General features: G+C 70.2%; 2 protein-coding genes across 2 annotated transcripts; both read right to left on the bottom strand.

Moving 5' to 3' along the window:
• Positions 1 to 482: 482 nt before the first annotated feature.
• On the bottom strand, positions 483 to 3,156 carry CFD (complement factor D). The gene is made up of 6 exons (XM_055343362.1): positions 3,012 to 3,156; positions 2,261 to 2,349; positions 1,852 to 2,008; positions 1,626 to 1,770; positions 1,268 to 1,525; positions 483 to 701 (listed from the first exon to the last, which is right to left on the bottom strand). Exons 2-6 carry the CDS (start codon positions 2,331 to 2,333, stop codon positions 540 to 542), a joined length of 795 nt encoding a protein of 264 aa, XP_055199337.1. The 5' UTR covers positions 2,334 to 2,349; positions 3,012 to 3,156; the 3' UTR covers positions 483 to 539.
• Positions 3,157 to 4,451: 1,295 nt separating this feature from the next.
• LOC129521404 (neutrophil elastase-like) lies at positions 4,452 to 6,325 on the bottom strand. The gene is made up of 5 exons (XM_055342763.1): positions 6,256 to 6,325; positions 5,968 to 6,124; positions 5,470 to 5,611; positions 4,791 to 5,021; positions 4,452 to 4,697 (listed from the first exon to the last, which is right to left on the bottom strand). Exons 1-5 carry the CDS (start codon positions 6,323 to 6,325, stop codon positions 4,452 to 4,454), a joined length of 846 nt encoding a protein of 281 aa, XP_055198738.1.
• Between the last annotated feature and the right edge of the window lie 7,864 nt (positions 6,326 to 14,189).

The raw sequence follows: 14,189 nt of genomic DNA on the forward strand, positions 1-14,189 counted from the left end.
TGGGTTCTGCCCTCTGACCGCCCTGCCGTTGCCCAGAAAGGTAAACCGAGACCCAGGACGCCCCGTCAGTGCGGGGTGGGGGGGGCTCTAGGACGTCCATCAGCGTCCCTCCTCCTGCAACCTCGCAGCACCTGGAGAGGACCATGAACCTGCGCAGGTGCCGGGGCTCTGGGGCCAAATGCAGGCTCTGCCCGGAAGCTCCCTCGGACCCGAGCCTCAGTTTCCCCATGTAGGCCGTGGGTCACAAGAACAGCTTGACTTCAGAGGGTGCTCAGTCCGGAGCAGGGCCCCGCACACGGTGGGGAAGACCCGACGGAGGAGGCCGGACATCCGCTGAGCGGAGGGGGCACCTCCGCGTGGACCCCCCGCCCAGCCCCTCCACCTCGGGCGGAAGACTCGGGGCGCCCCCGTGCGGCCGCGCGGGGACCTGCGCCCTCGGGTCCCCGCCCCGCGGCCGGCGGCGCGTGCTCAGCAGGCGGGGCTCATGCAGGACAGGACTTTATTGCTCGGCGCCCGCGACCGCCGCCCCCCGGGCCTCCTCAGGCCGCCGCGCCCCCGGCCAGCACGCCGTCGATCCAGGCCGCGTAGCTCGCCACGCGCGTGTAGATGCCGGGCTTCTTGCGGTTGCCGCACACGCGCGAGCCCGAGGTGACCACGGCCTCGGCCACGCCGCCGCACACCAGCGGGCCCCCGGAGTCGCCCTGCGGGGACCGGCCGTGAGCGCGGCGCCCGCGGCATCGCCCCTCGCCTGCGCACCTGCTCTGACCCGGGTCGGGCCCCGCCCCTCGGTGGCCCCGCCCCCGCCCTGCCGGCCCCGCCCCCTCGGTGGCCCCGCCCCCGCCCTGCCGGCCCCGCCCCTCGGTGGCCCCGCCCCCGCCCTGCCGGCCCCGCACCCTCGGTGGCCCCGCCCCCGCCCTGCCGGCCCCGCACCCTCGGTGGCCCCGCCCCCGCCCTGCCGGCCCCAAACCCTCGGTGGCCCCGCCCCCACCCTGCCGGCCCCGCCCCTCGGTGGCCCAGCCCCCACCCTGCCGGCCCCGCCCTCGGTGGCCCCGCCCCCACCCTGCCGGACCCGCCCCTCGGTGGCCCCGCCCCACCCTGCCGGCCCCGCCCCTCAGTGGCCCCGCCCCACCCCGTCGGGCCCCGCCCCTCGGTGGCGCCGCCCCGCACCCTCGGTGGCCCCGCCCCCACCCTGCCGGCCCCGCCCCTCCGTGGCCCCGCCCCACCCTGCCGGCCCCGCACCCTCGGTGGCCCCGCCCCGCCCGCGCACCTTGCAGCTGTCGCGGCGGTTGCTCTCCGCGCACATCATGCGCTCGGTGATGGTGCCGTCGTGGTACGTGCGCAGGTTGCAGGTGGCGCGGTCGAGCACCGGCAGGAGCAGGTGCTGCAGGCGGTCGGGCCGGCGGCCGGTGTGGCTGACCACGCCCCAGCCCGCCACGTCGCAGAGTGTGCCGGCCGCCACGTCGCGGTCCTCGCGCTGCCAGCGCAGGGGCTGCACGGCGGGGCCCAGCTCGGCGTCCTCGGACAGCTGCGGAGGGGGCGGAGCGGGGTCAGGGCGGCGCGGGGGCGGGGGCGGGCGCGGGGACGGGGGCGGGACGGCGGCCCAGGTGGCGGCCCAGGTGGCTGACCTGCAGCAGGAGGAGGTCGTGCTCGATGGTGTCGCGCCGGCTGTCGGGGTGGGGCACCGCCCGCTGCACGTCGTACCAGCGCTTGGACGGCTCCGGCTGCGACAGCGAGTGCGCGCCCAGGAGCACCCGCACCTTCCCGTCGGCCCTGGGAGCGGGGTTCGCGTCACAGCCCCGTCCGCGGCCCCCAGCCCGTCCCGCCGCGGCCCCGCCCGGTCCCGCCGCTCACACGTCCTCCAGGCAGTGCGCCGCGCTCAGCACCCAGCGCTCCGACACCAGGAAGCCGCCGCACACGTGCTTGCCGTCCACCTGCACCGACGCCATGTAGGGCCGCGCGTGGGACGCGGCCTCGCGCCCGCCCAGGATGCGCCCACGAGGCTGCGCGGCTGCGGGTGGGAGGGGGCAGGCGGGGGGCGGGTGACGGGGGATCAGGGCCAAGCCCGCGCCCCACGCGGCGCCTCGGGCTCAGCGCGAGCTCGGCCCGCGGGGCTGCGTCCTGCGTGGGACCCGCGTGGGCAGAGCTCGGCCCTGGCGCTCCCGCCTCGGGGAGTCCCTAACGAGCAGAGCCCTCCGTCCAGGTGGAGCCGCGCCTCCCCGCTGCCCGCCGCGCCCGGTCCCCTGGGCCCAGGTCCACTCACCACACAGGGCGGCTCCCAGCAGCACCAGGGGCACCAGGGGCACCAGGGGCACCGGGCGGAGGCGGAGGGCCATGCTGCCGCCGTGGGGCCTGGGACGGGCACGCGTGTGAGCCGGGCGGGGGGCAGCGCTCCACACACCCACCTGCTGGCCCTGTGGCAGCCGAGCCCAGGATGCGCAGAGGCCGGAGCAGGCCCGGCCCCCCGCTGCCCCCCCCATCTCCCCAGGGTGCTCTCCCCGCCCCAAGTTTTGCAACAGCAGCTGGAGACCACAGTTTGTAAACAACCAACTTCCTCATATTTCCGCCCTTCTCTTGTTTCTCTTCCTCCCCCAACTTGGAGGAGAGGTCGGGGTGGGGATGGGAGGTGGCCTGACATGCTCGTCCCTGGGGGCGCGGGGGCCTGACACCCCAACGAGGCGCATATTAAAGAGGCGGCCTGTCGAGGCAGCTCGAGGGACTGTGGGCTACAAGTGACAGAAAAGCCAAGCCGAGGGGCGCCTGGGTGGCTGGCTCAGTCGGTGATGCGTGCGTCTTCGGCTCAGATCACGATCCCCGGGTCCTGGGCTCCCTGCTCAGCGAGGAGCCTGCTGCTCCTCTGCCCCTCCCCACTGCCCGTTCCTGTTCTCTCTCCATCTCTGTCTCTCTGTCTCTCTCTCTCTCTCAAAGAAATAAAATTTCTTAGAAAAACAACCAAGTTGAACTCGGTAGAGTCTTCAACAAGGAAATTTAAATGGGAATTTCAGGGGGCCTACCTTCAGGTGTGGCTTGATCCAGGAGCCTGAACTATCTCTGTCTCTGGTTTCTCCTTTCCTCCTCGGTGGCTTTTCTCCTCACCAGTCTCCCTCGTTGTGACCCCAAAAGCCCCAGACCCAGCCCAGTGGCTGGGCAGGCCCCTCCCAAATCCTCCATCCTTCCAGCCAACTTGTCCAGGCCGTGTCTGATTAGCTGAGTTTCCCTCACGTGTCCCCTCCCAAACCAATCGCTGTGAGCAAGGGATGGCAGATTCTGGTCAGCCAAGGGTTACATGGCCCTCTCTAGCAGGGGGGGACGACGGATCCACGTCTCATGAACCCACGGCGGGGCCAGTGCTGGGACCACGAGGGTGGGGTGGACCTTGGACGTCCCCAATGGGCGCATTGCGCAACGTTGCCCTTCTTTCTCTTCGCCGTGGACTGTTTCATACACAGAGAAGGATGGACAGAACAGGACCGTGATCTGCTAGATCCTGACAGGTTTCCTTGTTGAGGTCAGAAGCCAAACAAGTCCTGGAGGGGATGGAGCCCAGCTCCTGGAAGAGGTGGGAATCGCAGCAAGGCCTGGGGACGCCTCGGCAAGACGGCGGTTTGACAAAGGGCCCCGAGCACCCCCAGGGGCCCAGTGGCCGCGGAGACACCACCAGGGTATATGGTGCAGTACTAGGATGAAAGGCCAATCGCACGGCAGCCGGACACCGCGTGGGGAGGGGGCTGCCAGGGACTGGCCAAGGCCGTGGGGCCCCCGGGGCCAGAGCCCCGCCCGGGAGCCCGGGCCACAATCTCCAGCAGGAGTGCAGGTGGGGGGCGGCTGGGACGCGGACCCTCGCCTCGGTCCTTCCTGCAGGGAAACAGGCTCGGGGTGGGGGGTGCCTGTGGGGCTCGGCGGGTGAGCATCTGCCTCTGGCCCGGGGCGTGACCCCGGGTCCGGGATCGAGTCCCGCCTCGGGCTCCCCGCAGGGAGCCTGCTTCTCCCTCTGCCTGGGTCTCTGCCGGTCTCCCTCTCTCAACCTCTCTGTCTCTCTGTATGTCTCTTATGAATAAACAAATAAAATCTTTTTAAAAAATAAAGAAAATTTAAAATTAAAAAATAAATAAAATAAAAAACTTAAAAAAGGAAACGGGCTCAGGGAAGTTGACCAGTCACAGAGCTGGGGCTCCAGCGTGGGCTCCCGCGCGCGGCTTCACCCCTGCCTGGACCTGCACCTCGTCACCTGCCGGGGACACAGAGGGCCAGCCGGGGCCCTCGGGGCGCACCTGCCGCAGCGCAGGCCTCAGCAGCTGCCGCGGTTCCATCCGGGAGCCTGGCAACCAGGAACGGCAATCGGCGCCCCTTCCCCGATGCCCTGAATTGGCTGCCCTTGGGGGCAGCAGGCTCACGAGACGCCCCAGCCGCGCCGCCACAAACACCCGGACACGTTCTCACAACCAGGGAGGGCTTTATTGGGTGGGATGCGGGCGATGCGGGGTGGGCGGCGTGTGGGCGGCGCCTGGTTCGGGGTCCTGCTGGCCGGGGCGCGCGGGCGGGAGGGCGAGCGGGCGGCGGATGATGGAGTTGATCCAGTCCACGAACTGAGCGACGGGGGCGAAGGCGTCGGGGAAGAACCCGGAGCCGCAGCTGCCGCGGATGAAGGAGTCGATGCCCTGGATCAGCCCGTTGCAGACCAGGGGCCCCCCGGAGTCCCCCTGTGGACACAGACGGGGTTGGCAGGCCGCGCGTCCACGCTCGGGGGCCACGAGGGGGGAGCAGGGAGGGCACCCGGGGGCCGGGGTACGTACGAAGCAGATGCCGGCCTGCCGGCGTGGCACCAGCGTGCACACGTTGGAGCGGCGGCACAGGGTGGTCACCACGGTCACGTTGAGCTCCTGTAGGATCCTGGGCGGCGGCCGGGTCGTGCCCAGTTGGCCCCAGCCCATGGCCAGGCACTGCACGCCGCTGCCCACGCCTTGATTCTGGGCGGGCAGCCTGGCCACCTGCACGTTGGCGTTGATGGTGGCCGAGCCGTTGAGCTGCGGGGGGCGGGTCGGGGCATCAGGGTCATGACCTCCCCTCCGGGGCCTCAGTCTCCCCAGATGCGCAGTGGGAGCAAGCACAGGGGCTCTGAGCATCTCCGGACGTGGACGTGCCTTGAACGCAGCGCACGGTGGGCACTCGACGGCACACACCGTGGGCAGCAGCCATGACAAGACAGCCCTTGTTCTAGAACCTTCCCAGGGAATAGTAACTCCGCAAGCGGTGGGGGAGGGAGGGTTTCATCCTAGAGGCTCCTGGTCCACGTGCTCGGCCGCACGAAATACAAGTTTGTTGATGGGCCGAGGCTCAGCGCCTCCGGCGCCACCTCAGTTCCCAGAGCCCCGGGGGCGGGGTCCTCCCGTCCAGCGGTGGAGGCCGAGGCACCGGGAGGGGACGTGGCAGGGACAGCGCCCCGACCCCCGGGCGCCCTGCCCAGCGGCTCACCTGCAGGAGCACGATGTCGTTCACCAGCCTGATGGGGTTGAAGCCGTTTTCAAAGACCCGCTGGACGGTGAACGACTGCCTGGTGGGCTCGCGCGCCCCCAGGTCATGCGCCCCCAGCACCACCACCACCGACCGGAAGTTCCTGCGGCAAACAGACGGCGTGATTCGAGGTGGCCCTGGCAGTGGGGACACCCCAGGCCTCAGCTGTGCCCCCCGAGCCCAGGAGGGTCTGCACGGACCGCACCCTCTGGACCCGGCAGGGGAGGTGCACTAATGTGGGCATGGGGGGGGCACAGGGAGGGCACAGGGGGCACAGGGAGGGCACGGGGGCACGGGGAGGGCACAGGGAGGACACGGGAGCAGAGGGAGGGGACGGGGAGCACGGGGGGCACAGGGCAGCCCCTGGGAGGACCTCGGGGCCCTGGTGTCACCGTGTCCCGATTACACAGAGGTGGAAACGAGTCTCCGGGGAAGGCGGCGGGAGCCGGGGGGACTCACAAGCCGTCCACGCAGTGGGCCGCCGACATGACGAAGTTGGGGGCGATGAGGGTCCCACCACAGAAGTGGCCTCCACGCCGCTGCAGGGACGCCATGAAGGGCCATGCGTGGGGCTGGGCCGGGCGGCCACCCACGATCTCCGAGGCCAGAGCGGCTCCTGAGGACACACGGGGGCGGTGAGCGCCGGGGGCCCCCGGCCCGTGGCCCTCGCGGGCCCCAGGGCTCCTCGCGGGCTTGGCTGAGATCAGGGGACCGAGGACGAGGGTGCGGGCGGCCGCGCCCACTCACCGGGCAGCAGCGTGGCCAGCAGCAGCAGCGGGCCCAGGGCAGGGCCGGCGGGCACTCGGTGGGCAGTCATGGCCGGGCGGCAGTGGTGTCGCGGCCCCGGGCCCCCGGCCCCTCTTATAGGCCCCGCTGGCCGTTGCCGTTGCCCCATGGAGGGGCCAGGTGTCCCCACTTCCTGTGCCCCCCGGGGATGAGGGGAGGCGGGGGCGGGAGGCCCGGAGGGCGGGACGTTCCCAGGCTGTCACTGTGAGCGGGTCCCCAGGGCTGCGCAGGACGGGCCGTCCAGGGGCGAGCCGCCGACCTCCACGTCCACGCTCAGTGGGGCGTCCTGTGACGTCACTGAAACCGGCACCCTGCGCCCGACAGACCTTGGCGGGACCCCTGGCTGCCTCGGTTTACCCAGGGCCGTGTGCACTGCCCCAACGTCCCCTGGGGGCGGCAGGGCGGCTGGGCCCCCACCTGAGATGTGAGCTCGCCCCAGCCCCCCCAGGTCACAGCAGGATGGCGGCCGGCAGTCCCCCAGGCCCGCTCCCCCATCCCCCCCACCCCTGCTCCACTTCCCGCCTCCCCCAGGAGGCTGCCAGCTGCTGTCGCAAGAGGCAACGTCCTGCTGGCTTGAGGCTAGGGAAGGCGCGAACGGATCGGGGGGTGCCCGGGCTGGGGCCACCGGGGGCCCCCACTGTCCGGGCTGGGCAGATGCCCCAGCCGCCCGGAGCCCGCGCTCGGTGTCCCCAGGGTCCCAGGGCCCCATGCCCCCCCCATCCTGCCCCTCCCCTCCCGGCGGGACCCCCACCCTCGTCCCTGAAGGTCCCTGGAGCCTTGTAAGCCCCCGTGTGGGGTCGGGTGGACGGAAGGGGGGCAGCCGTGTCCCTGGAGGTGTACCCCCAGCTGCATCTACTGAGCACCCGTGTACTCTGTGCATCCCTGTCGCGGGGGTGCAGTGTGTGGACTCTCCTGCGGTGGCCACTCGCCTGCTGCACCCGTGCAGGCCGCGGACTGGACCCGTGTGCACCTCCATGTCCCCGTCTCTACAACACGCATGAGCGACAGGCTCTGGGGGCAAAATGAGGATAAATGGACGCGGGTGACAAAGTGGCGTCCTCGAGGGTCACTACCCGTTAGCCACCTGCGGGGCGGGGGGTGGCCGCCGCGAGGGGCGCAGGCGGGCGGGGCTCTACGTCCACTCGGGGCCCTGGGGATGCGGGCACCTCACCGGCGTCACTCAGGCCACGGTAAGAACGTCCTCGGGGGCGCGGGGACCTCAAGTGTGGGGACTGCCCCCCTCCCGGCACCGCGGCCCCCTCCCCTTCTGGGTCCGACCCCTCCAGAGCAGCCTCAAGGGCCTTCCAGCTGCAGGTCTCCGTTCCCGTCACGGGCCATGGACGCCCCCCACTCGACCTCACTGCCCCCTCCCTGGGCACGAAGGGTCCCCCTGGGCTTTGTCTAGAAACCACCTCCCTGCCTTGGGCTCCTGGGAAATTCGGGAAATTCCTGGCACCCTCCTGACACGCGTCAGCATCCCCGGGAGTGGGCCGCGGCTGCCAGCTGTGACGGCTCCTGTCCCCACCCGGCGGCTTGTCGCGGCCCGAGTTTGCATCACGCCACCGGGTGGCAGCAGAGGTGGTCAGGACAGAAGGTGCTGCCTCCCGCTGCCGCACCGCGACCGCTGCGCCCTCCCAGCCGCCTCTGACCTGTCCCCTAGGCCCAGTCCCGCACCCACCAGCCCGCTGTCCCCTCCACCGCCTCCAGGAAGCCCGTGCCCCTGGCACTCGCCCTGCCCCTGCCTCCAGGAAGCCCCCCAAGGCTCCCCCAACCCCCAGCCCGGCCCCTGCTGGGACCCACGTTCCCGCGGCCTGGTGCTTGCGCAGTCCCCAAGCCGGGAGTCCCCAAGCTGTCCCCCGAGGGCCTGGCTGGGCAATGGCTAGGGGGACTCCATTTTCTAGAAAAGGAAACTGAGGCCCAGAGATGGGTAGCAGCGAAATCAGGGTCACCCCGGCAGCGCTGGCGTCCGGGAAGAGTCCCTGCGTGACCTGGGCCCTCCACGAATCTACAATTGGGAACTTGGGTGCTGGGGACCCTGGGCCGCGCTCCCCCCTGGAGGGACACAGGCAGGGCGGCGGCCGCAGGGCTGGGGGCAGGGGCAGGGGTGGGGCTGCGTCAGGGGAGTTTTGAGTCTGCAGCTTCCTCTAGGACCCGTGGCCGAGGGGGACCAGGCGACAGCAGGGCTTTATTGGCCTCTTTCTGTGTACGCAGACTCCTGGGCTTGGGCGCGGCTCCAGGGCAGCACTGGACGGGCCGCCCCACGGCCCCCGCCGGGAGGGGCTGGCGCCCGGATTGGCCCCCCAAGCCCGCCTGGGCTGCTCACCTGCTCGAAGGCCCAGGCCTCTCCTTGCCAACCCTCGTCCTGTTGCACTAACACACTGGCAAGGCACTTAGGGCCTCGGTTTCCCCAGCTGTAAAGGGACCCCAAGGTCAGCCATGCCTCACGGGGCTTCGGTTATGTAGTAGACGCAGGAGTATGAGGAGCAGATACACACCCGCTCCCCCACGGGGTGTCCCCGGCCACCTGCAGGAGCGAGGCCCCCCCCAGGGACGGACCCCGAGTCCCCGACGCTCAGGGAGGGCACCAGACACAGGAGGCCCCGCGGGGTGTGAGTCCACACGTGTGACACGTGCATGACGGGCTCGTCCACGGATGGGGTGGAGCTGGGGGGGCTGGGGGTGACAGCTGATGGGGTTGGCGTTGCCGTTGGGCTGATGGAATGTTCTGGAATCAGAGGTGGTGGTTGCGCAACTTTGTGAATGTGCCAAAGCCCCCGAATTGCAGGATGATTCGCACGGAATGTGAAGTACATTTAAATAAAACTGGAAGGAGGAGGCCGGAAGGACAGAAGGACAGACTCGGACCTGCTGCCGGCTCGCGGCCCCCCACCCCCCTCGGCTCTGCTCTGGCGCCCGGTGGGGGCGGGGACGGGCGCGAGGCGGAGGCGGGAGCTCGCTGCGGGTCCTCCCGCAGCTTGGGTGGCGGCAGAGGGGAGGGTGCTGGGGGGAGGGTGACGCAACAGGCAACGCCCGGGCGGGCGGGTGGGGCCCACGGACGCAGCGGACCCGCCAGCACCCAGGAGGCCCAGCCTGCAGGGCGTGCCTCAGTTTCTCCCCCTGCCCGTGTCAGCGTGGCGCTGCAGGCGGGACGGGTGCGAACCATGACGGCAGGTGAGCTCGTTAGGCCCCAGCCCGGACAAGCGGGTTCCGAGTCACCAACGTTCCTCCCCGGGCCTCAGTGTCTCCATCCGTAACCCGGGGCAACGGGTGCTCCACTGAACCTGGTGGCCACTCTGGGTGAGCCCCGGGGGTGCCGGGGTGCGGGGGTGCCCAGCTGAGGGGCAGGGGGCCGCGGGGCAGCTCTGGGCAGAGCGCTGGCCCCTGGGAGCCCCTTCCCTCGCCTTCATGGGAACAAGCACGTCCTCGCGGCCCCGGCCCCCCGAGTGCACCCGGAACCTGTGGACGCTGCGGCCAGCTGGTCAGTGCACACCCTGGGGTGACCCCAGTCCCAAGGGGTTGCGGTGACGCGGACGACATCGGGGCTCCTCGCGCCCAGTGGTCTGGGCTGCAAACCCCATGGACAGCGGGTCAGTCCCCCACGCACCGAGGCCTGGCCCCGCGAGCAGGGGGCGGGCCCCTCTTTGGTCCGCGTGGACGGCGGCTCCTGACGCGGGCGGCCGTGAGGACGAGGTGAGCCCCGCAGGTTAGGGCTCGCCCGCGTGTATTTATTTATTTATTTTTTTTTTTTTTTTAATTTTAATTTATTTATGATAGTCACAGAGAGAGAGAGAAAGGCAGAGACACAGGCAGAGGGAGAAGCAGGCTCCATGCACCGGGAGCCCGACGTGGGATTCGATCCCGGGTCTCCAGGATCGCGCCCTGGGCCAAAGGCAGGCGCCAAACCGCTGCGCCACCCAGGGATCCCTCGCCCGCGCGTGTAGACGGGACAGGACGGGACCACCCCCCACAGCACGTGCCAAAGCATGTCAACACGGAGTCCGTCAGGATGTGGGGATGCGAGCAGGCCTGGGTGCCGCGGGGAGGGCGCTGGGCCCCCGAGTGACCGCCCGGAGACACTGCACCAGGACACGCGTTCGGGGGAGGCCAGCGGGGTCCCCAGGCTGGCGACCGGACTGTGCACGGAGGCCCCACCCGACCCCCACCCGGCACGGCGTTCCCATCTGCAGCAGCAGGACACTCCGACTGCCCCCGGCCCCGGCCCCACAGCAGCCATGCTGGCCCCTACTAAGGTCTTTGGGGCAAAGCCCCCCAGCCCTTCACACCCACCGCGGGGCCGGGCGGGGAACCCCCTGCTGCGTCCGGAAGAGGAGACAGAGAGCCTTCCGCTCCCCGGAGCCCCCGTCTCCCTCCCCCTGTCACCTACTGGTCACTGGTCACCAGCAGCCCAAGAAGCAGGACAGGAGCAAGGACCGAGCCTGGCCCAGCCCCCTCCCCGGACGTGAGTCCCCCGAGCCTGTTGCCCACTGGGGGGCACCCTTGGTCTCAGCCCATCCCTGGGAACCCCCGGGGCCTCCCTCCCCTCCGGCCTGAGAGGACAGGTGGCCTGGCCAGGGCCACTGGGGCAGGTCTGCCTCTGGGTCTGGGGAGGGACAGTGGGGAGGGGCTGAGGCCTCCCGGTGCCTCCACCTGGGCCTGGAGCCCCAGCGCTGACCGGGGTGCCCGGCCCGGGGCGTGCACTCGCTGGCCCTGGAGGGTGCCCGCAGCCCAGGGTCTGAGCGCTCACAGGACAGGTGGGCGGGGCGGTGGGCAGGGCAGGGGAGCCCACACCGGGGCAGTGGGCACCCCCTCCCGGGAACCCCTCGCCCAGGAGCACCCCCCATGGCTCCCCTCCCCCAGCACCCCTCCCCCAGGAGCACCCCCCATGGCGCCCCTCCCCCAGCACCCCTCCCCCAGGAGCACCCCCCCATGGCACCCCCTCCCAAGCACCCCTCCCCCAGGAGCAACCCCCATGGCGCCCCTCCCCAGCACCCTGTCCCCAGCACGCACCCCCTCCCACCCCCCGCATGGCGCCAGCCTCTCCCAGCAGGAAGACAGGAAGTTGCCCAAGGCCTCCACCACCAACTGCTCCCAGGGCTTGCCTGGACTCCTCCAATGGTCCTGCCCCGTGCCTCAGTTTCCCCCTCTGTAAACCGAGCCAGCGCTCCGGGGGTGGGTGAGGGTGCGTGAGGTTAACCGTTGCCGAACACAGCCCTGGCCACAGCCCCTGGCCGGCGGGGGGGCCGACAGGCAACACGGCAGGAAAGCGTGGACGCCGCTCATAATGGGGGCTCAGGCCTCAGTCTCCCCGGCGGAGCGCCGCGGAGCCGCCCTGCTCCCCCGCCCGGGATCGAGGCCTCCTGGCCCCGCGCGTGGACTTCGCCACGTTTGACCTTCCCGGCAGCTTCATGGGGACACGTCCACAGGGGTGCAAGCCGCCCGTTTAGGGTGTGCAGTGCGGTGGTTTTAGGGGTGTCAGAGGCCTGCAGCCAACACAGTGAGTTTTCACCACGGGGGCGCCTCAGGGACACGGTCTGGGGGTTCCTCGGGGAGCTCTGCAGTCGCGCCGCTGAGCAGCCCACGCCTCGGGGACCAGGTGTGCCCAGGGGCCCCACACCAGGGCCGCGGATAAACACGCACACGTGCTGTCCACGCAGCGGGCGGCGGATGCCCCGACGTCCATGCGCTCGTGAACAGGTGCACGCGGCGTGTCCACCCACCCATCAGACGCCCGGCCGCCCGAGGGAGCGAGGCGCCCCCACGCCGCCCCGGGGACGACCCCGAGCCCACGACGCTGAGGCCCCAGGGGTGGGACACGTGTGTGACTCGTCCAGGACGAGCTTGTCCCCGCACCGGGAGGGGGCTCGGGGGGGGCCGGGGCTGGGGGGCGACGGCTGAAGGGCTCAGTTTCCTCAGAGCGTGATGGAACGTTCTGTGGTGATGGTTGCACAACTCCATGAAAATATTAAAAAACCATTGCCCGGCATAGTTTAAAACAGCTGATGTTTTAACATTTCTATTTTATTATTTATTTGAGAGAAGGAGACAGACAGAGAGCTCGAGCGGGGGGAGGAGCAGAGCCCCCGAGGGGCGGGGCCCGACGCGGGGCTGATCCCAGGACCCCGGGGGCAGGACCCCACCTGGCCGACCGAGCCCCCCAGACACCCCAGTACGGTCCGGGTTTGAGCAGCTGCGCTCAGGCCGCGTTTCCCGCTCGAAGCTGTCCCTGGCTCCCTCGTGTCGCGGACTCGCGTCCGGGCTCCCCAGCTGCGGCGGGCCACCGGCCCCGTCCCCCCCAGCGGGACCCTTTCCGCCAGGCCCCGCGGGATCAGGAGGGTCCCGGGACCAGTTCCCACCCCCAGGAAGCAGCCAAGAGCGATTGCCCCACTTTCTCCCCCTCCTCCTGCCTGGAGGGCCGTTTGTGGCCGCCTTGCGACACCAGGATTCCCAACTGCTGCCCCGGCTCCGGCTCCAGGGGACACCGAGGCCCGGCGAGAGGCGCGGCAGCCAGGTCGCGGCACCTGTTACGCCCACTTGTGGGTGAAGAAACTGAGGCGCCGGTGGGGTGTGAGCCCCCTGGAACTCGCTCGCCACCACACACACGATCATCGTGGAAAACCCACGGAGCTGTGTCTTTCGAAGCAAAAAGGGTCCGAGCCAGGACTCGGACGGGGCCTAAATGGCTGAGCAGAAATACAGACCTGGCGACAACAGTAGGCGCTCAATTAATGCAGCCCTCACCCCCCCTCTAATGAGAGGTGCAACCTCGGGACTGGTAGTTGGGGTCCGTCCTGGTCCCAGGGGCTCCCCAGCCAGTCTTCAGGGTCCAGTGTACAGTGGTGCTTAAGAGATGGTGAATTAAAAAAAAAAAACAAAAGATGATGAATAAATGAACAGAATAAGATCCTGTCCTTTAGGGTCCCCGTGACGTGGAACGGGGCTTTCAGCTTCCTGGGCCTTGGGGTCCCCACTGGGAATGGAGGGGCAGCCAGTCAGTGCTGTGGGGTGGGCGTGTGGGCACGACATGTGGCAGCAGCAAGGCCCCAGGTGCCCCCTGCTCCCCGGGGAAGCCGCCCCCACGTCCTGGGCCATCAGGCTGCGTCCTGGGCTGCGTCCTGCGTCCGGGACCCGTGGGGTGGCAGGCAGAGCCGGGGTGCTGGGAGCCAGGGCGAGCCCCCAGCCTCTTGTCTCCACACTGCACCATGGAACCGTGCCTGTGAGCGGTGTCCAGGGAGGGAGCGGAGGTGGGGAGACCTGGGGGCACATGGACCTGGGCCCCCCCCAGGCTGACCTGAGGGCCCAGGAGGGGAGGGAGCGCCCCCTGCAGCCCTAACCTGCTCCTACCAGGCCTGAGGGCTCTAGGCCCTTGAGATCCCCCAGGCCGCCCCCTGGGGATCCCCAGGCCCCCTGAGACCCCCTGAGACCTCTGGAGACCCCTAGGCCCCCCAAGACCCTGAAGACCCCCCAGGACCCCCGAGGTACCCCTGAGACCCCAGGCCCCCAGGCCCCCAAGACCCTGAGGCCCCAGGCTCCCTGAGACCCTGAGGACCCCCCAGGACCCCCGAGGTACCCTGAGACCCCAGGCCCCCCAGGCCCCCCAAGACCCTGAGGCCCCCAGGCTCCTGAGACCCCCAGGCCCCACAGGCCCCGCTAGACCCCAGGGTCCCCAAGACCCTGAGGACCCCCCAGGACCCCCGAGGTACCCCTGAGACTTCCAGTGCCCCTGAGACCCCCAGTCCCTCTGAGGACCCCCAGGCCCTCCTAGACCCCAGGGCCCCCTGAGCTCCCTGAGACCCCCCGGCCCCCCAGGACCCCCGAGACCCCAGGCCCCCCGGCCGCCGAGGCGGGAGCCCCGCGCGCACCCCGCGCCGCCTGAGGACCCCGCCGCGGACGCACAC

This window comes from Nyctereutes procyonoides, unplaced genomic scaffold (assembly GCF_905146905.1).
Source record: "Nyctereutes procyonoides isolate TBG_1078 unplaced genomic scaffold, NYPRO_anot_genome, whole genome shotgun sequence".
Lineage (NCBI taxonomy): Eukaryota > Metazoa > Chordata > Mammalia > Carnivora > Canidae > Nyctereutes > Nyctereutes procyonoides.

What these genes read in the sequence shown, in the direction of transcription:
- CFD (XM_055343362.1), bottom strand. Translation starts at nt 2,333, where the DNA reads ATGGCCCTCCGCCTCCGCCCGGTGCCCCTGGTGCCCCTGGTGCCCCTG. An exon ending in GCTGGGAGCCGCCCTGTGTG is followed by an intron (nt 2,009 to 2,260) that starts GTGAGTGGACCT and finishes TCCCACCCGCAG; the next exon opens with CCGCGCAGCCTCGTGGGCGC. An exon ending in ACCGCCGCGACAGCTGCAAG is followed by an intron (nt 702 to 1,267) that starts GTGCGCGGGCGG and finishes CGGTCCCCGCAG; the next exon opens with GGCGACTCCGGGGGCCCGCT.
- LOC129521404 (XM_055342763.1), bottom strand. Translation starts at nt 6,325, where the DNA reads ATGACTGCCCACCGAGTGCCCGCCGGCCCTGCCCTGGGCCCGCTGCTG. An exon ending in GCTGGCCACGCTGCTGCCCG is followed by an intron (nt 6,125 to 6,255) that starts GTGAGTGGGCGC and finishes GTGTGTCCTCAG; the next exon opens with GAGCCGCTCTGGCCTCGGAG. An exon ending in GCCCACTGCGTGGACGGCTT is followed by an intron (nt 5,612 to 5,967) that starts GTGAGTCCCCCC and finishes TGTTTGCCGCAG; the next exon opens with GAACTTCCGGTCGGTGGTGG.